This window comes from Lithobates pipiens, unplaced genomic scaffold, assembly GCF_037356315.1.
Source record: "Lithobates pipiens isolate NorthernLeopardFrog02 unplaced genomic scaffold, aLitPip1_a1.2 Scaffold_22, whole genome shotgun sequence".
NCBI classification, from domain to species: Eukaryota; Metazoa; Chordata; class Amphibia; order Anura; family Ranidae; genus Lithobates; species Lithobates pipiens.
The window spans coordinates 258,309,968-258,336,145 of NW_027507784.1; the positions used below are offsets into that span (position 1 = coordinate 258,309,968).

At 40.4% G+C, this 26,178-nt stretch overlaps 1 protein-coding gene across 1 annotated transcript in view; it reads right to left on the minus strand.

Annotated features, from left to right (window-relative positions):
- The window catches only part of DNAH3 (dynein axonemal heavy chain 3), a 730,495-nt gene that overhangs the window by 437,573 nt on the left and 266,744 nt on the right, over positions 1-26,178 (minus strand). Inside the window, exons 14-17 of the mRNA XM_077448990.1 lie at positions 23,647-23,831; positions 11,313-11,436; positions 5,473-5,626; positions 1,446-1,590 (exon numbers count right to left, since the gene is read on the minus strand). Of these exons, the coding sequence (XP_077305116.1) occupies positions 1,446-1,590; positions 5,473-5,626; positions 11,313-11,436; positions 23,647-23,831 (608 nt within the window). The remainder of the gene's footprint in view (positions 1-1,445; positions 1,591-5,472; positions 5,627-11,312; positions 11,437-23,646; positions 23,832-26,178) is intronic.

Consider the following 26,178-nt stretch of genomic DNA (forward strand, 5'->3'; position numbering starts at 1 on the left):
TCATTTTTATTCCTATTACAAGAAATGTAAAGATCCCTTGCATTAGAAATAATAACAGGTCCTCTTAATGAATCTGGGGTCAAAAAAGACCCCAAATATTTTCTTTACCTTTTAAAAGAAAAGGATGAAAAAACATTTATTTGATCTTTTCACTTAAAAAAAAAAATAAAGTTTTTTTTTTTCTTTCAGCCTGGATCGGAAGTAACATCATGATGCCGTTCTGGTCCTCCAAGGCCATAGAGTTGATTAAAGAGTGTTAGCTCTTTGATCACCTATGGGAGCAGGTGGCTGCACTGTCAGATGTCTTTCGGGCAGACCAGTGGAAATGGTAAACCCAAGAAACACTGGTTGCGCTAAGGGGGACGTCCCCTCCCACCGCTTCAGAAACTGTTCCAGGAGCTCATAAGCCACTCGGACCAGTTTCATGAGAAAGCCGGCCGCATGCAGAGAGAAATGGTACTGGGGTTATGGTTGATATTTTAAGCCATAATCCTGGTAAACCACTTGCAAACCACAACGTGTATATATAAGCATAGCGGTCGGCTATGAGTTTACAGCCCCATTCAGGTTCAGCTGCAAACCAAAGCCATGACTGATCTGACTGTAAAGCATAATGGAATAGTTATATGAAACTTGCATAAACCATTAGCAGTAATGTGAATTTGCATATAGAGTAAAGATAACATATTATATTATATCTGAAGGAGTAGATATACTGCTAAATGTTTTTGTATTCAGCTACAATAAAAATTGAAGGATATGGGTGGATATAGGAAAAAAGTGATAAACTGCCTATAAAATAAATACTGCTAAATCTAAAATATTTATTAAATTCTCACTCTGTATAATTTCCTAATGTAGCAGTTGCTAATTAGTAGATAACATTAAAGAACCATCTACATTTTTGTATATTAAAAAAAAAGTCTGATTATATGTACTACAAAAACGTAGGGTATGTGTGACACCAGGTAGTTTGTAATGCCCTGCATTACATGTTAATAGATATATAATGATTTTTACACTGAATGCATCTAAAATGAATACAATAATCCATGTTTTAATGTATGTTACTCTATAGAATGCGGCACAGGGAGATTAGGGCGTAACTACAGATCATGAGGCTCTATAGCAAACATTTTTTAATAGAGTCCCCCATTAACTAATCTTTGTGGCAGCTACAAATATATAGCAAGATGGGTGCATGACTAGCAATAGTCTTAATGGCTTCTAGATGGCAATCTTTCAACCGGTCAGCCATGACACCTCCCTCTGAGAAACATATAAAAAATTAAGAAACGTGTAAAAAAAAACATTTTTAAGCAAGTTGTGTCAATGGGAACACATAACAATCATATAATAGGATTTTCTCAAATTTCACTGCAAAAGTGGAAATATACTTTAAGCCACTATGGGATCAATTTGCACTGACAAAGCAACAGACTTACCATTCATCCATTCCTCAGATTTACATTGGAAGTTATATGCAGTTACCCAGAGTTGTTCAAAAGGCACCTTGTTTGTTATTGCCACTTGCAATGTAGGGAACTGACTTTTCTCCCATTCCAGTAATTCCTCTTCAATATTGATAGCCTATAGAAATTTACCATAATTAATTCATTTAAACCAATTTTAAAAATACAAGACTTAATGTAACTGATTTTTTTAATGTCTGAGGTGGCAAAAGGTATTCTGTTTCCTAAATGCTGCTGCTATTAGAGGGCACACATGAAACTGAGTTTGGTTGTGCTTTTGCAGAGAGCACTATCCCTTACAAGAGCAATGTTATAAAATCCTCGCATTTCCCATTGAAACAATGGAGAGGCTCTACTATGTTAGCAAAAGGAGATACTGTAAGGACTGAGGCCCATTTATAGAACTTTCAGTGGTAGTGGCAGGATATACTATAGACATGGCCAGTGCATGCATCAAATAGCATGGATGTTTGGCCATGCCCCCCAAAGTTTTTAAATCCTGTATACTCTAGCTATCCTCACACACTACATAGAATTTTCCCACACATGCCTGACACATGGCCCATACCTAGTGGGGCTGACCATCATTATTAGCATACTGGAAATGTGTCTGACACCCACAACCAAAAACCTTTTCTCCTTCTCAATGGATTAAAACTAAAAGGCGTATTTCTAAGGAACACCAGCTGTATCTCCCACTATAAATCTTCACTTAAGCAAACACATAGGAAGTGTTACACCCCTTTCCACCTTTAAAAAATATTTATTGCCTCCTTCTCTGCATGTTTGAGGATACATTTATCCACACTTAGTGGTCATGCCCCTAGCTTTTATCTTTTTGGAGTCATATTTTCATTTGAACAGTGACTAACTCCAACATCCAACCAGATCCAACTATGGATCTACTACTCAAATCATATTCCTTTCATTGTACACTACATAAGCACCACCACATAAGCACCACCAAGAAGACAGCATGGAAACAAAAATACCCTCCAAACTCTAACCTTTTCTTACTCAATTTAAACTTACAAACCCAATTTGAATTTATGTTTGTAATAAAAAATGGCAAACGAGAGACATTTTGGGCTAGTTGGTGGGTTTGGTCCCAACAGAGATAGTGAACCGCATTTTGGTAGTATCTCTGCATTGAGACTTTCACTACCAGAAAGATTTCAGGCAGTCTACATCCACAGAAGATCTGTGGTTAGTTCTCCAAGATGCTGGAACAACCTACCTGCTGAGTTCTTTCAAAAACTTTGTGCAAGTCTACCTAGAAAAATGTATGTTATTTTGAAGGCGAAGGGTGGTCACACCGAATATTGATTTGATTTGGATTTCTCATCTGTTCATTTACGCTCCTTTTTGTTAATTGATAGAAACAAACTAATAATACTTTTATTTCTGAAAGCATTCTTAATTGAAAGCATTTTTTCACACCTGCTTAAAACGTTTGCACAATAGTATATACTAAGGATATGTCTATCTGGAACAGCAATCAACAAGTGTTTTTTTACAAATCTTATAATATGAATAAAACATGATTTTAATCACTATTGTTGTGATGTGGTACCCAAAAAGTCCCATCATTTTGACTCATTGGGGTTTCTTACATATTCTATGCATATTCAATTTGGAATGTGATACCTTTAATATTGAGCATTCCCTTTTTCCTTGTTTTTGAATGAAAAAAAAAAAAGATGGAAAAATACTACATAAGCTAGAGACCTCCAACTAGAGCACACCTTTACTCCCTGAACCCTTTTTATTTTTCATCCCCTCCTAATATCCCACCCTTTCTTTATTCTGATCTTTGATGAACAATTATCCTTCAATCCTAGCAAAATGTGTATTTTTTTACACATCTGTTCATGCTCTTTGATGTACTTGTACACAATGTATAACACATGGTCTAAACTTAGTGAATGAACAATTATACAGTCGGATGGATATCTGACATGTATAGTAAATCTGTTGAATGTTGTTACTAAGCTGAGAGCCGACTGTGCATCACACGTTCACTTTTTTTCCTATAATCTCCTATTTTTCAGTTTCCAATAACACTAAGGGCCCTTCAACACTGCTCCATTGACAAAAAGTCATAAAGCCTATACTGTATGCGTTTTTAATGCATTTTGGCATGTTTTGTGGTTGCCAGACTCCAATCATGCACCTGTGAAACATGGACATGTGACTCAAAAAATGCACCAAAAACGCCACCTTGATGCATTTGTGATCCATTTTTATGTGTTTTCTATTCATTTCAGGTGTGTTTCTGGTGCACTTTTTAAACATGCACCAAAAATGCAGCATGCAGGACTTTTAAAAACGCACCATACCAGCAACGTAGTGGTGTGAAGAGTTCCAAAGGATTTAAAGGGATACATTGTTCATGCATTCACTTGAAATTAAATTTAAATAAATCATTCTAGTTTTACGTTTTTAATTCTAATAAGGATATCTTAGTGTAAGACAAATTCTGCAGTGTAAATTGTTATCAGTAGGGATAAAAACCTTTACTGACAGCCAGCAAAAGCTCTATTGATGAGAACAGTTTTTACCTATATTTTAGAAGAGTCTACTTCCATGATCTCCAATAAGAATTTGGAGAAAAAGACTTTAAGCATTTTTGAAGGCAATGAAGCGGATGCATGCCTGAGAAATTGGAGGTAGTATGTGTTTGAGATAAATCCCTAAATTAATCCAAATACTGCGACAACCAGTACAGCTAAAGTTATTTGCCAAACTTCAAGATATTAGAAGGTTATTTAAAACGTTTTGTTGGTTTGTAGGAACTGTCAAAAAGGATCTGAATTGTTCAGTTTATGGACAAACTGGAAAGGGGTTGGGCTAAAACAAATGGGTTTATGCTAGCATATGTGGATAATGATGATGAATAGTACAATTTTCATAACAGCTCAAAGGTTGTAGTGTTCTTACACCACTGACCAAAGTTTGGGAAAGACTAACACTAGGGACGGGCAAACAGTTTGGGCCGAACTTTCGTTGTTCGGTCATTTGGCGAACAGCCCGTTTGTTCACCCCACCCCGAAGCGACCACAATGCATTGTGGCGCTGAACAATGCATTGCAAGTTCCAGATGTTGTCACCCTGAGTGACCCTGAGGAGTCTGCTTCTCAAGCCTCAGCAAATTTGAGGTGCATGGGCAACCTCATGTTTCAAAGCCTGCGAAAGGACCCAAGAATATGTGGCATAAAGGGGACGGATGATTACTGGTTGGCAACCCTCCTTGACCACCGTTATAAGGGGAAGGTCTCAGAACTCATCCCGTCCCCACAGAGAGTGCAGAAGATAAAATCTCTTGAGGACAGGTTAAAAGGATTTTATTGAAAGTTTTGAGTCTTCTGTTAGGCAAGAGGAATTTTTTTAGCTCTTGCCGCCCAGGGCTGTCGGCTTCCACATCCCATCGGCAGCATCTGCAACACATGGTGGACGATTACCTCGGTGCCAAAACAGAGATGGAGAGCTTTCCAGTTGACGATCCACTGACTTACTAGGTCATGACAATAGATCACTGGCCAGAACTTGCCCAGTATTAAATTGAGTTGTTGAGCTGCCCTGCATCCAGGGTGCTTTCAGAATGGGAATTTAAGTGCTGCAGGAGGTTTCATTACGGATCATAGAACGTGTCTGTCCATAGACAAATACAAGCAGTTGACGTCACGCAGCGCCAGCTGGTCTGTGCGAGTGTTGATTGGCATGGGAGATAAGGAAGTGGGCTTTTAGTATTAACAGCTACAACCCTTTACCACACCGCAAGTTGCTGTGAGCCAACTGATTTACACAGACCAAAAGAGGAGATGTTCATGCTAAATTACATCAGATGTTTGTGAGTGCAACATTTGATTTTATGATTATTTTATCAATAAATACAGTATTACACTAGGGCTTGTGCTCTCTCTTGCCTTATATACTTTCGAAAGTTCTGGTGCAAACCGAACAAAGGTCTGTTTGGCCCATCCCTATTTAGCACACAAACCTCAAACTCTAGAAGTGCCTTATTCAAGTTCTGATCCAGGTCATTCAGTTTCTCCATGTTATTTCTCATTTCATCCAAAGTCATCATCTCTCGTTTTCTAAAAGCCTCAATTTCAGCATTGTAGCCATTAAGTACTTTCTCAAAGTCTGAACGTCTGAAAAACAAATAGTGATACAGTGCTATTTCATTAATTGTTTTCCAAACCAATTAGTCCTACAATTAACATTAAAGTAGAACTAAACTCACTCAATCAATATTAACCATTTTAATCCTTATGTATTTATATTTATATTTGTTTTTTTGTTTACAAACGATTTTTATTTGGTACATAGAGAAAGTAATATTTGTTTGAAACTTTTTTAATTTTTTCAGTTGTTTCCTTATTTCTGGTCTAGGCCAAAATAATGTCATGCACCCCTGGAGTCTTCCTGGCATTTTTTCCAGGGGGGAGGGGCTTTCTCAACTAAGCACACTCTTCAGCCTGTGTCACATCAAATTCCGGTATCAATCACATTTTGCTGCCTGCTGGAGTGTGCATGTGTGACGCTGCCATATGCATTCCAACACTGTTCTAAGATGAGTTTGCCACAGGGTCCCTCGCGGGCTTGCTTCGCTCACCACGCTTCAGGTACGGTCTCGCTTCGCTCGGCATAATTATAAGCCAACCCTATGTCCATTTGGATGGTGGGGCTTGAACCTGGACTCAGGGGTGTGGCCACAAAATTCTGTGCAAGCGCAGATCGCCACAGTGTTGGAATGCATATGGCGGTGTCAAGCATGCGCAGTCCAGCGGATAGCCAAATGTGATGGGTAGCCGAATGTGACGTGACACCTGCATGCCTGGCCTAAGAGCAGATAAATTCCAGGAAGTAAATGCAACATGAATGATCTGTCTTTACTCAAGCTGGCCGTGGCCAAAAATGCTAGGGGGTGTTTTTCAAAGGGACTCTCAACAGAATAAAGCACAGAAAAATGGATGGACTAGTGAGTGTGTTTGAATAGTAGAAATGATATAAAAAGCGTTTTACGGTTTGTGGTGTTCTGATACAGTTTAGTTCCATCTTAAGTGGGTTTTCCTCAAGGGTGAAGGTTACAGATAAATCAATAATATCTTGTTAAGTTTGTCATTATTCACCTTGAGCTGGAAAGGTTGATCCACAAAAGGCCAAATAAATGAATGGATCTATCATAAGCAATCAAGCAAGTTATTATTTTAAAAAATGTTTATGTTCTCGGTTTGTGTCAAACAAGTTTTACAATATGTGATCCACATTTACAAGTCAAATATTTTAGAATGTTTGGTGTAAACATTCAGGGTGAAGAAACATCGGAGGGAGTTTAATATGAGGCAGGGGTTTCACGGAAAAAAAAACCTGGTGGATATTTGAATTAAAAACCATGAGATAGACTTGAATTTTTTTTGGAGGATTATTGACTTTTTAGGGAGCATATTAAAATCAACTGGTATCTCACATTTTATCCAAAATATATATTTTTATACATTTTTTTATTCCCTATTAAGGGTATCTTTAGAAATTTTTAGAACAGGGGTCCATGATTAATCTTATTCCAGGGCATTCTATGTTATTCTGTTATTTGGCCACTGGGGGTCAACCTAGAACAATACCCCATTCATTTCTTTTGCTAGTATCCAATATTATGGAGATTAGGCCATTTGGATGGTTTCATCTATTCTTACGTTTTCTATAGGTTTTTATATGTCAGCTATATGTTTATATGTCAGCTTTATTGTTGCAGCATGTCAGTAAATATATTGTAATGTGTTCAGCATGTATGAATAAAAATAGCCTTTAGTTTTGTGCTAATTGGATCCAGTCCAGAAAGGGTATATATACCACAAGTAAAATGATTCCCATAGCTTCCTGAAGATTTCCAGCTATTGGGTGAAACATGTTGAGGCGAAGTCTGGGCATGCGTCACTTCTCCCTCTCTGTCAGCACTAGTTGGCTCCTAAATTTATGGGTCAGCAATGAGGGCATTATATACATGCTGTAAACACATGGGGCCGATATTAGGCACTTTCAAATGCGAGTTTAATATCTGCCGTTTTCTACATTTTTGATACATACATTTTAATAAAATAAGATGTGGTGCCCAGTGAAGGCTGTTTCTCCTATTGCTTTTTGGTTCTGAGCATTGATTCAGAAAGGAGTTACAGATATCCGGGCCAACTGGTGTTGACATCTTAAAGCCAGGATGATTGGCATTTTCAACAAGCATATACTGACCCATCGTTTCCAAGAGTCTAAGCCTCTCATTAATTTTAAGTGTGGGCACATTAGGGGTTTAATTACTTTGGAGTTTCTACAACACTGCATGGTGCATTTCTTCTGTGAGGATAGAAGGCACCTTCAAAAGCATGGACATTTGATGTATGCACAGGACTGTGATGACTGCATATATTGCACTATATAGAAGATTTACTTTGGTTTATATGCATGTGGTTTATTGAGTCACATTTATTTATGTCATATGTTTTGATTTCTGTAACACACTTATGAATTATATGGTATGAATTCCAGCACAGTTCATATTATATATATATATATATATATATATAAAATCATATTCATTTCTGGTATAATATTGTGTGAATAGCTAATAGCTTTGCTTTGGTACAGAAATATCTATAAAAAAAGGGTAAATAATTGTACCTCTGTATCTAGCAATATCTAGATAAACTAATTTAATACATTCACTAGAGAAAGGAATTACAGTTTCACAAGCTTGGGGTCATGGGATTCAAATTGATGTCCTATCTCAAAGCTCAATTTTTTTCAGTTTATACATCTGCCAATTCCCTGAAAACATCTGAAGTAGAACTAAAAAAAATGCATGTTTTTTGTAGACAAACACTACTGGAGTGAAAAGATTTATTTTTTAATATTATTTTGATTTATCTTGGCATACAATGACAGTGCAGTAGGCTTGCATTGCTGTAACTGGCATAACAGTACAATACTTTTGAGTGCCTGCAGGAAAATCTCAGCATTGCAGTGATTGAAGAGGTTCTGCTCCCAAAAATAACAGGTAACATGTTTGATGTGTAATAGCTAGTGGAAAGAATTTGCAGTTTTTCACAAGGCTCTACCTCATGCTGAATTTCTAACCTTGGCTTTCAAAATTAATGGTTTAAGGCAGAGATTACTGGCAATAGCAAAAAAAAATAAAAAAAATAAAATGTATTTTTTTGTTGTTGCTAAAAAAAATAAAAAAAAAGGCTTGGTACCATTAATTACAAGTCTGTTAACTAAAATGTATATTTTTAATAAGTTCTCATTAGATACATCCTTAATCAATATTATGTTGTAATATTTGGACAGTAGCACAATAAAGTGCACAGTAACATGATAGATGAATACAGTCACCTGACACTTATAATTCCTCCTTTAACCTAAAAAAATAACCTGCACAACAAAAGCAAATAAAATGTAAAGGTTTGTGTGGGCAACAGTAATTTAAAGCATGCAGAGCATCTGATATCATCCAGTCTCAGCATTTACGTCTGAGACCATTTCCAGCTTCACATACTATTGACAAACACACACACACACCACAGGATGAACTGGGTGTACTGGTATCTTTATGCAACCTTACCAGCTATGCAACATATATGCGCTGCAGTAACCTGCATTTTTTAAGCCATAGTAAGCCACTGCCCCTGGCAGTTTAAGTCACAATGTGCTAGTTTGCATCGCATACTAGTGCATTATGACAGACTTACCTGAAAACGAAACCCTCCAGCGGCACACTGTCACTGCTGAAGGCGCTTAGATCTTCACCCATCTTTCTTTTGGGCTTATGTGCTTCTGAGCCGGCGATGTTGTGACTCCAGTGCATGCCGCTTGAGTCGCCGTTTACACTCTCTGAAGGAACGGCGCGGGTATGCTGTTCCTTCAAAGCTCATGCGCTGGTGATGTCACTGGCTGCATCTAAAGTTAATAACTCCAAAGCAGTGCAAGTTCAGGAGATATTTGCTGTACCTATAGGTAAGCCTTACTATAGGCTTACCTATACGTAAAAATCATACTAGGGAGTTTACTCACACTTTAAATGTATGTTACCATAATGCATGTACAAGGTGTGCTGCAGTACCATTTAGTATAATAGGCTACCTTAATGTAATGCATAAGTACATATGTGCTTGCAGACTGCACAAATGTGAATGAGGCTCAAGATACTAGTCCAGGAATGACATGCAATTCTCAGTGTGTGAAGATCATTGTGTACTAGCAATGCTTTCAACTGTCATGAATGGGTTAAGTTCATGACAGCTATGAATACTAGTGATCTGTGATTGGCTACAGCTAATCACATGGTACAGGGTGCTGTGGTTTGCCCAGGCACCATGTGGTAGCTGTGGGCCAATCACTGCTCACGAGCAAAGGAAGCAAAGCTATTATGGATCATAGTGATTCATAACAGCTTTGTCGATATTATAAATCATGTGATCACAAACCGATCACATGATCACCTAGCCCTGAGTATCTAGATCTGCTTTCTGCTGTGTCCGGTCACTGGGGGAGGGGATGGCACGTGCCCAAGCAGGTACACAGTGCCCTCTTATCTGTGCAGGCAAAATTACATATGGGTATTTCGCTTTGCCTGTACGTGCCGCCTGCCTGCAGTAAATGTACTGTGGGCAGTAGGCAAGTGGATCAGTGGTGGCTGGTGCTCAAAATTTTTGGGGGGGTGCAAACAAACTGAAAAAATTCTGAAAAAAACCTCCATCAAATCGCAGCCACTGTGCCCATCAAGCGCAGCCACTGTGCCATCAAGCGCAGCCACTGTGCCATCAAGCGCAGCCACTGTGCCATCAAGCGCAGCCACTGTGCCATCAAACGCAGCCACTGTGCCATCAAACGCAGCCACTGTGCCCATCAAACGCAGCCACTGTGCCCATCAAACGCAGCCACTGTGCCCATCAAACGCAGCCACTGTGCCCATCAAACGCAGCCACTGTGCCCATCAAACGCAGCCACTGTGCCCATCAAACGCAGCCACTGTGCCCATCAAACGCAGCCACTGTACCATCCAAATGCAGCCACTCTGCCATATCAAATGCAGCCACTCTGCCATATCAAATGCAGCCACTCTGCCATATCAAATGCTCCCACTGTGCCATATCAAATGCAGCCACTGTGCCCCCCGCCTGTCAGCCCGCCATCTGCACTTACCCTGTCTCAGTGGGACAGCACCTCGATGTCTTCTCCCATCCTCTGCTATGATTGGATGTCTGATAGGTGTCCAATCATAGCTCCTGTTTCAGCCAATCAGGTGATGGGTAACAAATCCGAGCACCTGATTGGCGGAGAGGTGGTTTAGTGTTAGGAAAGCAAATATTCATTCACTTTTCTAACACAGCTGAGTGACCTGTGAGCACCCAGCATGGCGTTTGCAGGTCAACTTTTTTGATGCCTATTAGAGCCTAAGGTTCTTATCAGGTGCTTCAAAAACACCCCCCGCCCCACCGCTGTAATTCAGGCGCCTGGTGCCTGAATAGGGGATGGCAGGGGTGGCCATAGATAGATTCATGCATTGCATGAATCTATCTATTGGTGCTAGAGGGGGTGGCAGTGCACCCTTATGGACGCACCGCCACTGAAGTGGATAATAACAATTATACATAAAAACAACATTAGTCCCTATAGACAAGATTATTTACATCATGCTTATATCTATTATGTTTATCTAGAAAGAGATAAAAAGACTAATTATTTTGTTCAAAGTATATTTCAATCCAGGAGGAAGGCAACCTCAGCCTTTTGTTGTTTATTGCTGGATTTTGAATTACCCACAATATATTAGCATTTAATCACCTTTTACGCAGCTCATCTTCAGCCTGGTCTCTTTTGGCCATTAAACGGTTGTTATTGACTTCAAACACCGTTTCTATCTGTTCCGGCCAATGAAACACGGCACTGTTTAGTTTTAAATCATCATCTGCAATCGGATACAAAATTAAAAAAAGGCTATTGCAGTGAGTAGAAATACAGCAATTATAAATAAACATTTTTTTAGGCCAAATTAACAAGGGACATTAAAGCCATAACACATGAAAGCACAAAGCAATCACTTATATTTAAAAATAATATATTTACCACAAATAAGTAACATGTAAGTATTAAGGCTATAAGCACTAAAGAAGATGAGGGCACTGTCCATAGCACCATCTATAGCAACTTATCAGCAGCAACTACAAAATAAAATACAAATGGTCAGTAAATATACATATTGTGAGCTTAGATGTACTTGTTTTTATGAACAGGGGGACAGAAATTAATTTTCTCCGGTGGTATATGGTGGTGGATGGGAAACGGTCATACCATACTACACTGTGTAAAAAGATCTCTGCTTATGATGAAACGCGTGGGGAAGTGCCGCCCCTATAACACCATTGCACATAGGAAGTTAACCAGAACTTGATGCCAATATTGCTGATTTGTATACACTTACAGTATCTCAAAAAGTGAGTATACCCCTCACATTTTTTGTAAATGTTTTATTATATCTTTTCATGTGACAACACTGACAAATCAACACTTTTCTACAATGTAAAGTAGTGAGTGTACAGCTTGTATAACAGTATAAGTTTGCTGTCCTCTCAAAAGAACTCAATACACAGCCATTAAAAACCGCTAGCAACAAAAGTGAGTACACCCCTAAGTGAAAATGTTCAAATTTGGCCCAATTAGCCATTTTCCCTCCTCAGTGTCATGTGACTCGTTAGTGTTACAAGGTCTAAGGTGTGAATGGGGAGCAGGTGTGTTAGATTTGGTGTTATCACACTCACTCTCTCATACTGGTCACTGGAAGTTCAGCATGCCACCTCATGGCAAAGAACTCTCTGAGGATCTGAAAAAAAGAATTGTTGCTCTACATGTAGCGGTGTAGTTGCCACTAGTAACAAAACACCAACCAAATCACCCCGCTACCAGACTTCCATACATCACTTGCAGAGACAATGAACAGTCCCTTTGCTGGTTTTGTTTTTGTTTATTGGGGGGGGACAACTTGGTTGGGAAAAGGGGGTATATGGGATGCCCATAGAATAATTCACTTTGCCATCCTATTTAGAGATTTGTTCACCGATTAGCACATAGATTAAGTCTGAAGGATTGATGTACACGGTTTAACAATTCCAGTCTTTTCCTGCATCACCATGTAGACTATTGCTCCTCCTCCGCTTAACTCCCGCAAACTATTACTTCCAGGACTGCCTCACCCATGTCCATAAGGATGAGGACATCACCCTTGACCATGTAAGGGTGATGTTGCCAGAAATACTTTCTTCCTCCTGCACAAACTTATACTGTAATTATTAGTGTAATGTCACATCTCAAGGACCCACTGAATAATTCCTAATGCATACTCTGGTTGCTCGCTGCTACTAGGCCAGAGGCCTGCAGTACCTCTCCCCGGAAGCCAAATAGTTTAAAAGAACATGTTGAGCGGTGGACTACAGTTCCCAGCCAGCCCTGCTTGCAAATCCTTTGCCTTCAGGCCACATCAACTTGACACAACTCTCCACAGTCTCTCCTCTGATCCCGGACTCCTCATCATTGACTGTGTAATGAGGACTTCACTACTGACCATGTCAAAGTGAAGTTCCCTCTCAGACTTCCTGGCACATCCAGCCCTCCATTGTGGTACACTCACCGACCTTTCTCTGCCCCGAATCCTTGATTCAGAACTTAACCAGACCATACGTTATGACAGCTTCACCCGCCCTTCTGCTCCAGGAGTTCCTCATCCTTGATGTAAAGATGAGGATATTGGCAATTACTGTGTAAAGGCAAAGTTCCTTCACAGTTCTTCCCGGTCCTCCTCCTGCATTAGGCGGATGGGAGTGCCCTCTTGCTGCTGTCTATTATTCCATTCTCCACTTCACCTGGCCAACAACTCCCCTCAGTCGCATGTTACCTCAGTTTATATAGGAGGCCCGCCCCTGCCAATTCCAATTGGGGATTGGTCAGGGCTCCCACATCAGCTGCCTGCCACTCCAGGTCTAGGGTCTGATCCTCTTCCAGAACATTCTCCCTGGAAGCAGGGGAGAGACCCCCAGAACTAGAGCACAGGTGGTCACACCCACTGCTACACTAAACACTTCCATCCCCCAGATCAAAACAAACGGGCCTAGCTCAAAGCACAGGCCTGCCTAAATTTACCTGTGCTAACAGTCTCCCTAGCAAAAAATCCACACTAGCACCTACCTATTGGTAGAGGGTGCTACATACATAAAGATGACCTAAGCTATAAGAAGATCACCAAGACCCTGAAACTGAGCTGCAGCACGGTGGCCAAGACCATACAGTGGTTTAATGGGACAGGTTCCACTCAAAACAGGCCTTGCCATGGTCGACCAAAGAAGTTGAGTGCATGTGCTTGGCATCATATCCAGAGGTTGTCTTTGGGAAATAGACATATGAGTGCTGCCAGCATTGCTGCAGAGATTGAAGGGGTGTGGTGACAGCCTGTCATTGCTCAGACCATAAGCTGCACACTGCATCAAATTGATCTGCATGGCTGTCATCCCAGAAGGAAGCCTCTTCTAAAGATGATGCAAAAGAAAGCCCGCAAACAGTTTGCTAAGACTAAGGACATGGATTACTGGAGCCATGTCCTGTGGTCTGATGAGATCAAGATAAATCTATTTGGTTCAGATAGTGTCAAGGTTGCATACAGTCAAGCATGATGGTGGGAGTGTAATGGTCTGGGGTTGCATGAGTGCTGCAGGCACTAGGGAGCTACAGATCATTGAGGGAACCATGAATGCCAACATGTAATATGACATCCTGAAGCAGAGCATGATCACCTCCCTTCAGAGACTGAGCCACAGGGCAGTATTCCAACATGATACCGACCCCAAACAAACCTCCAAGATGACCACTGCCTTGCTAAAGAAGCTAAGGGTAAAGATGATGGACTGGCCCAGCATGTCTCCAGACCTAAACCTTATCGAGCATCTGTGACACATCCTCAAACAGAAGGTGAAGGAGCGCAAGGTCTCTAACATCTACCAGATTCATTAATGTCTAAACCACTGGCAAAAGTGAGTACACCTCTAAGTGAAAATTTTAAAAATGGGCCTAAAGTGTCAATATTTTGTGTGGTCACCATTATTTTCCAGCACTGCCTTAACCCTCTTGGGCATGGAGTTCACCAGAGCTTCACAGGTTGCCACTGGCATCCTCTTCCACTCCTCCATGACGACATCACAGAGCTGGTAAATGTTGGAGACTTTGCTCTCCTTCCATTTGAGGATGCCCCACAGATGGTCAATAAGGTTTAGGTCTGGAGACATGCTTGGCTGGTAAATCACCTTTATCCTAAGCTTCTTTAGCAAGGTAGCAAGGTAGCAAGACAGGTGCAAGTATAGCAAAGTCCGTGAGCCAAGCCAGGGGTCAAACACTGGATAGAAGTTCAGAGCAGGTCAGGAGGCAAACCGAGGTGACAACATGAATCACTTGGAAGTATAACAGGTTCAGGAACAGGGAAGAGCTGAAGGCAATCCAGCAATTTGATGCAGGTATGGGCATCCTTTTATAGGCCAGCAGAGATTCCTGATTGTCATGCAATGCGAGCGCCATCGCGCACAGTCCATCTCACTCCATCGCGTACCTGCATGCGCCGAACCGTCATTCTTCGCGCTGGTAATGTTTGCTGAGGCTATTTCTCTGACATGTTTGTTGTGGAAGGCTTGTATAAGACATGGAGCATGTACATTGCTAGAGGGCTCCCAGGAAATATCTTCTGGGGGGTAACCCTTGCATTTGATGAGGTATTGTACTTGCCTCCCTCTTTTTCTGCAGTCCATTATGGCTTCCACTTCAAACTCCACTTCACCTTCTACCAGAACTGGAGGTGGCTGTAGTTCTTTCCTCCTGGGAAAGGGACTTGGGACCACTGATTTTAGTTTAGAGACATGAAAAACTGGGTGCCACTTGTTAGAGGCGTGTAGTCACAATTCAAAGGCCACTGGATTTATCATTCTCTTGGTCTTGAATGGCCCAATAAATTTTGGTCCTAATTTCCGTGAAGGGCAGGAAACCCTAATTTCCGTGAAGGGCAGGAAATCCTAAGATTTACAGCAGACTATATCTCCTACTTTGAAAACAGGGCTGTCTCCTCTTCTTTTGTTGTGGTATTTTTTATAGTTTTCTTGGGCCTGTTGCATGGCTTTCCGGAGTTGCTGGTAATTGGTCTGGATGAAGTTTATCCAATCCTGGACCACAGGTGCTGAAGCTTCTGGTATGTAATTGGGTAAAAATGAGGAATGAAACCCATAATTTGCCCAAAAGGGGGGTTGATTGGTGGCAGTATGCAAGGAATTTTTATAAGCAAACTCTGCACACGGAAGAAGGGACACCCTTCGTCCTGAGAGAAGGTACAAAAACACCATAGGTATTGCTCTGAGGTTTGATTTGTTCTTTCTGTCTGGCCATTGCTCTGTGGGTGGTATGCTGATGAAATAAATTGATACGTCTATTACCAAGGATTTGCAAAGATCTCTCCAAAACCTGGAAGTAAATTGTACTCCTCTTTCGGAAACAATGTTGTCGGGGGCCCCATGCAATCTAACGATCTCTTTGATAAAAAAATATTTGCTGTGTCTGAGGCAGAAGGTGTGCCAACCATTGGTAAAAAAATTTCCATCTTTGAGAGGCGATCCACTACCACCAGGATGGTAGTGAATCCCTCGGGAAGAGATAAGTCAACAATAAATTCCATAGAGATCTTCCTCCAGGACTGTTCTGGAATGAGCAAAGGCTGTAATAGACCCCAGGACTTGGCATTGGACCCTTTGTTGCGTTGGCACATGTTACAGGAACTGACAATTCTTACAATCTTTCTTCCAACTGGGCCACAAAAAGGAGCACCGTATAAAAGGTCCGATGTTTTCTGTACCCCGAAATGACCTGCAAGCTTGTTTGTCGTCATGGAAGGTTCTTAAGACTTGGAGTCTCACTTGTTAAGGAATGGAAATCTTGTCCTGAAACCATAGCAACCCATCTTGATTCTTCAGGGAGTAGACTTCAGGTTTGGTGCACTGGCTGGAGGCTTATCTAATTGCTGTTTTCAGATCAGGTTGGATGAGCAAAAAAATTAGTGCAGACAAAATGGCTCAGTTGTCTCAGAGGCATCTGGGAACATTTGGGAAAGGGCGGCAGCTTTCCCATTCTTAGAACCTGGTCGATAAGAAATATGAAAGTTGAACCTGGCGAAAAATGGCACCCATCGAGCTTCTCGGGGGTCTTAGACGTTTCGCTGTTCTGAGGTACTCCAGGTTCTTATGATCCATGAAAATCATGATAGGATGAGCAGCCACCTCCAGCAAATAACTCCATTTCTCCAAAGCAAATTTGGTGGACAATAGTTCCTGTTTGCCCATGTCATAATTCCTCTCTGGAGGATTCATCTTCCAAGAGGCAAAGGCAACAGGGTGGAGAAGAGTCTTAGGTCCTTGGCGTTGGGACAAAATTGATCCTGTAGCCTTCTCCAAGGCACCTACCTCCAACACATAGGGCAAGGATGGATCTGGGTGTTGTAGTATTGGAGCAGAGGTGAACAGATCTATCAATTTATCAAAGGCTATTTGCGCCTCTTGAGACCACTGAAACTGAGACTGCTGGTGAGTCAACTGGGTAATGGGTGAAATGATAGTGGAAAACCCCTTCACGAACCTATGATAGAAATTAGCAAAGCCCACAAATCACTGAATACCTTTTTTGTCTACAGGGGCTGGCCATTCCAGAATTGCCTTTACATTTTGTGGGTCCATTGTGATTCCTTCATTGGATATAACAAGTCCCAAAAACTGTGTGACTGTTTTTGCAAAGTCGCACTTTTTTGGCGTAAAGTCTGTGTTCCCTGAGAGTTGCTAGTACTTTCTTTACATGGGTTTGGTGGAGTTCCAATGTGGCAGAAAAAATTAGGATGTCGTCTAGACAGACAAGTTGTCAAGGAATTCTCGAAAGATGTTGTTTACCAGGTGTTAGAAGGTAGCTGGGGCATTGCATAGTCTGAATGGCATAACAAGGTATTCAAAATGATCTGAAAGCAGTCTTTCACTCATCTCCCTCTCGAATTCGAACAAGATTGTAGGCTCCATGTAGATCCAGCTTAGTGAAGATCCGAGCAGTTTGGAATCTCTGGAAGAGCTCTGGAACAAGAGGGAGCAGGTAACGATTTTTAATGGTAATTTCTATTATCCACAGAGTAACATCTTTCTTCTCAACAAAGAATATACAAGCTCCAGCTGGGGAAGAAGGGCGGATGAACCCTTTTTCAAGGTTTTCATTGATATATTCTTGTAAGGGCTCCAACTCGATTTCTCATATAGGGAATATCTAGCCAAACGGAATCTCAGTTCCTGGTAGCAGTTCGATTGGACAATCAAAGGCAATGGGGTGGAATATTGTCGGCTTTTTTCTTATTAAAAACATCGTTAAATTCTTAGGAAGGCGAGGGGACAATCTGATGAGTATTTGGCATTGACTGAACAGCCAAACAGTTGGCCAAATTGCTGGGACAAAGCAATGCTGTAAACAATAGACAGAGGAAAAGGATATTTTGTTTCTTGGTCCAATTTATTTGAGGATTATGGGCTTGTAGCCACGGAAGTCCCAGAATGATTGGGAACATGGGTGAGCATATAACATCAAAACAGATGATGAACTCTTGGTGGCCAGAATCTGTGATGGTAAGGATGTGTCTGGTTTCCTGGGTAATGGGTCCGGAACATGGTAAGGAACCATCGGCTAAGCGTACTTGAAGGCTTTGCTTCTTACCCTGGAGAGGGATACAGAGTCTCTTAGCCAGGGAGAAGTACAAGAAGCAGCTGCATGCCCCTAAATCAACGATGGGCAAGAGCTGGACCACCTCTTCCGCCACCTGTAGGGAGACAGGGAGGATAAGGTAAGAGGAGGAAGGACCAGCAACCTGAAAGTTCAAAGGGAGTGGTTGGTGCGATTTACTAGGCCTTACAGTACAGCTATATAGAAAGTGACCGGCTCCTCACTTTACCTCACTCCTCCTGTATAGACAAAGATTGGCCTGCCGACGGCGTTGCTTCTCATCAGGCATGAGTGGAGCGTGGACCAGACCCAACTGCATAGGTTCCCCATCTGAGACAGGAGTGGAAGAAGGACTAGGCTGAGGAGAAGGAACAGGTGGAATCCTGGGTAACATCCAGGTAGGACGAGAGGTTTGAAAGCGTTCAGACCGTCACTCCCGTAGGCGCCTGTCAAGTTTAAGGAAAGCTGAATTAGGCCTTCTAGGGTGGCGGGTGTCTCGACTCAGGCCAGTTCCACTTTGAGAGTTGAGAGGCCTTGTCAGTATTGGTATTTGAGAGCAGCCTCGTTCCCCCTAGTGTCAGCAGACTGTCTTCAAAAGTCAACAGTATAATCTTCTACTGGGCATTTGCCCTGGTGCAGGGTATGCAGAGGGGCTTCGGCCATTGCTAAGCACTGTGGCTCATCATAGAACTGTGCCATTGCTTTGAAAAAGGTGTCTACAGAGTTCAATGTAGGGCTCTTATATTCGAGTTAAGAAGATGGAGGAACAAGATGAACACGGAAGAAAGACCAGAAGAAAGAAGATGAAAGAAGAAGCATTTAATAAAGGACTTGTCAAAAACTGTCTATTGTCTTTTTTAACCTTTTTGGTCACTTTTTTTGTGACATGGTAGGGGTACATTTGTACCCCATTACCAATTCCACGGGGGGCGGGATCTGGGGGTCCCTCTGTTAAAGGGGGCTTCCATATTCCGATGAGCCCCTCGCCCGCAGACCCCCACAACCACTGGGTAAGGGTTGTGGGGATGAGGCCCTTCTCCCCATCAACATGGGTACAAGGTGCTTTGAGGGGCTACCTCAAAGCACCCTCCCAATGTTTAGGGCATGTGGCCTGGTACGGCTCAGGATGAGGGGGGGTTCTCTCGTCCTCCCCTCTTTTCCTGTGGCGTGCCAGGTTGCGTGCTCGGATAAGGGTCTGGTATGGATTTTTGGGGGGACCCCACACAATTAAAAAAATAATAATTTGGTGCAGGGTTCCCCTTTGAGGGGGACGCCCACGCCTTTTTTTGGCGCAGGGTTCCCCTTAATATCCATACCAGACCTGAAGGACCTGGTGTGGAATTTAGGGGGACCCCCACGCATTTTTTTTTTACATTTTGATTCGGGGTTCCCCTGTGGGGAAATTCCCATGCTGTTTTTATCTATGAACTTTTATGTGTATTGCGGACCGAAAATTCATTGTAGCCGCGAGTAGTTTTAAATTACTTTTTTTCCCTTTAGAAATGTAATTTTACTGTCAGACTGTTCTAAACACGGAAAACATGCGCTCCTTTACAGGCATACTATAGACACCCCTCAGGTACGAAATTTAAAGGAATATTATTGTTTCACTTTAAGCATTATTAAGCCATTTTTTTTTAAAATTTGCATTGATACATGTCCCCTGGGGCAGGACCCAGGCCCCCAAATAACAATACCATGCATATAAGCCTTTAAAATGAGCACTTTTAAATTCTCCCATAGACCTTTAAAGGGGGTTCCGTGGCTTTCGAATTTGCCACGAACACCCAAAATTGTTCACTGTTTGGCGAACTGGCGAACAGCCAATGTTCGAGTCAAACACGATTTCGACTCGAACATAAAGCTCATCTCTGGTGTTGTCACATGAAAAGATATAATAAATTATTTACAAATGTAAGGGGTGTACTGACTTTTTTGAGATACTGGGTGTATAACATATATATATATATATATATATATATATATATATATATATATATATATATATATATATACACATACATATATATATATATATATATATATATATATATATATATATATATACATACATACATATATACATATATATATATATATATATATATATACACACACACACACACACACACACACACACATATACATACACACAGTATATATAAAGTTGTTTGTCTTCCATTTCATGTGGTGCTAAACCTCATGTATACATCATTCTAGTTGTAACGTAATTTCTAGTCAGAGTGTATTTGAATTTGTAATTTAATTTGTAGGTATGGCAATTTCTACAATTAAACCAGTTTCTGTTAAAGTTTGGAAGGCCATTCACTGCACAAGATTTAGGCATAAGGCCAATTACAGGCGGTCCCCAGGTTAAAAACAAGATAGGGTCTGTAGGCTTGTTCTTAAGTTAAGTTGAATCTGTTTGTAAGTAGGTACATTTTTTAAGTGTAGCCAACTCCAGCCAAAAAAACGATTTTTATAAACTTTTTGGATTATATAGGGAAGGGTTAAAAGAAGAAATAAGAGTGGTGCACTTATTCAGTAACGTGACATGAATTAATATACTTAAGGAATGAACATGATAAGTATCCAAAACATACAAATAAATAAATGTGAATAAAATTCCAACTAAAGCCCAATAGTAGGAGTCAGTTCATATAAAAATAAAAATCTCATAGGGGTAACTTGATAGAATAAAAAACAGACAGCACATCAATCCAAACATCGACTGTTATATTTATGAATTGACCACTCGCCTCCAAAAATGACCCAAAGGTCAAACAAGACTCATCAGATAGTAAGATAAGAAATCCTGCTGATGGATCTGTGAAGACATCCAGGTCTCAAGCGACCCTATGAGATTTTTATTTTTATATGAACTGATACCTACCATTGGGCTTTAGTTGGACTTTTATTCACATATATTTATTTGTATAGTAATAATGTTCATTCTTTAAGTATATTAATTCATGTCATATTACTGAATAAGTGCACCACTCTTATTCTTTCTTTTTACATTTGATTACGCAGTGTTTTTTGGGTACACTACCAGGTGGTTGCAGGTAATTCATGGTCACTATACACTTGTTATATATATTTTTTCTTTCCTGAGTTTACTTTGATTTATCCACTGTAGGTTGATGGTTTATATATATTATATACAATTAAAATTATACATAGCAGCAAGCAAGTTTATTTCTTTATAATAGGGAAGGGTTAACACCCCTGTAACTTTTGTTTTGCTGTCTGTGCCCCTGTTCAGAAGATTTCACCTCATCTCCTGTCCCAATGACAATTGGATTTTCACACCCCTTGAAATTTTCCACATTTTGTCATGTTACAACTAAAAACATGAATGTATTTTATTGGGATTTTATGTGATAGACCAACACAAAGTGGCACATAATTGTGAAGTGGAAGGAAAATTATAAATTGTTTTCAAAATTTTAGCATCTGTGAACAGCAATTTTCAAGTCTTGCCACAGATTCTCAATTGGATTTAGGATCTAGACTTTGACTGGGCCATTCTAACACATAAATATGATTTGATCTAAACCACTCGGTTGTAGCTCCGGCTGAATTTTTAGGGTCATTGTCCTGCTAGAAGGTGAACCTCCACCCCAGTCTCAAGTCTTTTGCAGACTAACAGATTTTCTTCTAAGATTGCCCGTATTTGGCTTCATCCATCTTCCGATCAACTCTGACCAGCTTCCCTGTCCCCCCTGAAGAAAAGCATCCCCACAACATGATTCTGCCACCACCATGGATGGTGTGTTCAGGTGATGTGCAGTATTAGTTTTCTGCCACACAGGACAAAAAGTTGAATTTTGGTCTCATCTGACCAGAGCACCTTCTTCCACATGTTTGTTGTTTCCCCCTCATGGATTTCTCAAACTGCAAAAGAGACTTATTATGGCTTTCTTTTAACAATGACTTTCTTCTTGCCACTCTTCCATAAAGGCCAGATTTGTGGAGTGCACAACTAATAGTTGTCCCGAGAACAAATTCTCCCACCTGAGCTGTGGATCTCTGCAGCTCCTCTAGTTACCATGGCTGCTTCTCTGATTAATGCTCTCCTTGCCTGTCCTGTCAGTTTAGGTGGACGGCCATGTCTTGGATGGTTTGCATTCCATTTTTGGAATGATGGTGCTCCATGAGAAGTTCAAAGCTTAGGATATTTTTTTAGAACCTGAACCTGCTAAAAAAAAAATCCACAACTTTATCCCTGACCTGTCTGGTGTGTTCCTTAGCCTTCATTATGTTGTTTGTTCACTAAGGTTCTCTAACAAATCTCCAAGGGCTTCACAGAGCAGCTGTGTTTATACTGAGATTAAATTACACACAGGTGGACTCTCTGATGTAGCAAATAGTTTATAGATTAGGCTCAACAGATGGACTTACATTGCTGAACCTTAGATTTCCATTACAACAGTAATCATTTAATAATGAAATATTTGGGTCATGCAACAGTAAGAGATGCAGATGGAACATCAGGTAAGGCAAGGTGATTGCATGTTTTACAATTTATAAAAAGTCTGTTACAAGCTCCACAGGTTGTATTATTATACAGTAGTAAGGGGAGAATTTAACTATCTTTCCTGTACTCTTTTCAGTTAAAACATCAGGGTGCCCTACTTTACACACAGAGGGTTGAACCTTGTCAGGAAGGGAACAGTGAATTTCTTATCTCAGGAAGGCCACCCTGGCTTCAACAGCTTGCTGCTCTGTTGATTAATTAAAGCGGTTGTATGCAGCTCACTATAAAATACTTACCTTAGAATGAAGCTCCCAAAGGGCCGCCCAGTCACCGCTGAGGGATCAGACATGTTCCCTGTGCGTTTCTTCCAGGTTTGTGGCTCCAGAACATGAGTGTCAGGAGCCGCAATGATGTCACTCCAGCGCATGCATACGGGAGTCCTCCATTCCAGCACGATACGCCAGACCTTCACTGCGCATGCGCCACTGACGTCAGCAGCTGCATGCAAGGTGAATATCTCCTAAACCGTACAGGTTTAGGAGATATTCATTTTACCTACAGGTAAGCCTATAATACGGCTTACTTGTAGGTAAAAATGACCAAGCAGCCAATACAACCACTTTAAGAAAAAATGTCATGATGCAGATTTTGCATGATGTATCTAAATACCATCTAAGGGCATAATTACAAAGGCTAGATTTAGCTTGACATTCAGGAAGCACCAAAAAGTGCCCCAACTTGTTGCGTAAAATTAATGCTTTTGGGGCTACTGATTGCCAAATTGCTAACCTTATGCATCATGGATTATTGAAATTATGGAATGGGTTGCCATGTGTAATGTGAAAGTATGTAATCACCTCTTACAATTTTACTTACATTGGAGAGTTGCATAATCCAAAAGAAATGCCAAGCGACTGGCTGCTTCTGAGATCTCATCCTTTAGTTTATAAACTGTAACATCACTTGATGTTCTAAGGAAATTTATCAGTGCAACTAAGTCTGCCGTAGTAGCCGGAACTTCACGAACTCTGTCTGCTATTTTGCTGTATTTGGAACAAATGCTATAGGAGAAAACAAATAACCTTAGTATAAACCGTCAGTTAGTACACTTGCAATAACTTATACTGAGACTTGTACAAAAAATTTATATAAAAAAATAAATAAATCAGATTTTTTCCCTTTGCTTTTGCAAGGCCCGATTAAACTAAGTATAAAGGGATAGGGTTGCTAAAGGGAGATGCAAAAGCTCACAGCCAAGATAAGATGTGACAAACTACAATGGCAACAAAAACTAGAGCACAAACCACCAGTTCATCAAAGTAACTTTCATCAAATAGGGTGAAAGAGGACAGGAAAATTTCACAAACAATTATAAAGAACAAGTTAAGATTCTTCTAATCCATACCATATTGTTTGGATTATACTATACTGTTAGTAGTATTTGTGGATCGATTTTATGCATAAATTGAATATTCAGCCCCAAACGCCCACCCTTTGCATGTGTCAACTAAATCACACGTCCGTCCAAAATGCAGCTTACTGGGAATACCTGAGATTTACAGAAAACTCTGCCTGAACTAGTACATCCAAGCTATGTGATTATAAAGAAAAGTGTAATTGGTGTAGGGGAGTTGCACTTCAAATGGTCTACAGCTGCAAACCCGTTTTATTAGTGCTGGTGCTGAAGTTGGGTAATAGCATACGTGTAGAGCAGTATGCTGGCCCTATATGTAACAATTCATGATCAATCATATATTCTTTTTTTTTGCAAGTTGTTAATCAATCATACATTTAATCAATAAACGCTCAGTAAATACCACATGAACCGACATTAAACTCAATTTATGGACGGAAATAAACAATTAAATGCAGTAATTAAGTAGTGGTCCAGGCATGTGGTATTTAAGCACAGTAACTATTATGGCTGTTAAGGAGCGGGTGGTTGCTGTGTCCTTAACAACCGATGAGTCATCAGATGTCAGCGGGGTTCCCCACTGACAGCTGAAAGTAACAGAAAGAATTACCGGCATTAAGAAAAAAGAAAATCAGGGGAAAAAACAGCATTGGGTCCCCCCAAAACAAAATATAAGGTGCTGTCCCTTTAAATAATAAACAAATGGTCATACACTAAAATCAATCTGTAGTTTCAAAGTGCAAAGAAAGGCAAAAAGGATGTGCAAATTTCAGCAATATATGGACCTTAAGTGCCCCAAATATACAATTGAATACAATAACAAACGTGTGAAATTTGTTTTTAGCAAAAAATACAATAAAATACAATGCATTATTAAGATTTAATTAACATCACTGAAAAGTTACTGTTTATGAAGTCCATATATAAATAATGGTGATGAAAGTGCCCAGTGCTCAAAAAACTCTTCAAAAACTACTAAGAAGGTGGCTACTTACCAAATGATATTGAGCCCAAATGAACAGGATCACAAAAGCATGACATCCATCTCCAGGTAATAGGCTCCCATATCAAATCGAATTGTAACAGTATAATTCCCCAGTGGGCTGAAATGGATCATAAAGAAGCAGCCCTCATGGGCTCATAGAATTGCTCTCCATAGGATCATGTATGATATATATGGACTTTATCAACAGGAACTTTTCATTCAGTGTCTGGGTTATATAGGCTGCAGCATATATTTATTCATTTCATTTTCTTTGTTGATCTAAGCGCAAGAATTTCTTTCAATATTATAGCCCCCCCAATCCATACCAGGCCTTGCGGGTCTGATATGAATTTTGAACGGAACCCCTCGCCAAACCTTTTTTTTTTTAAATGGCATGGGGTCCCCTCAAACTTCACACCAGATCCTTATCTGAGCATGCAGCCCGGCAGATCCTCCTGAAGCATACCAGGCCACATGCCTTCAACAAGTCCTTCATTAACCACTTTAGCCCCGGACCAATTGTCAGCCTAAGGACCAGAGGTCTTTTTACAATTTGGCACTGCACTGCTTTAACTGGTAATTGCGCGGTCATGCAATTTTGTACCCAAATGAAATTTGCGTCCTTTTCTTCCCACAAATAGAGATTTCTTTTGATGGTATTTGATTGCCTCTGCGATTTTTATTTTTTACGTTATAAATGGAAAAAGACAGAAAATTTTGAAAAAAAATATATATTTTCTACTTTTTGTTATAAGAAAAATCAAATAAACTCAATTTTAGTCATACATTTAGGCCAAAATGTATTCAGCCACATGTCTTTAGTAAAAAAATGTCAATAAGCGTATATTTATTGGTTTGCACGAAAGTTATAGTGTCTACAAACTAGAGTACATTTTCTGGAATTTATACAGCTTTTCATTTAGGCCTGCCCATCGCATTTCTTGAGGTGCTAAAATGGCAGGGCAGTACAAACCCCCCAAAATGACCCCATTTTGGAAAGTAGACACCC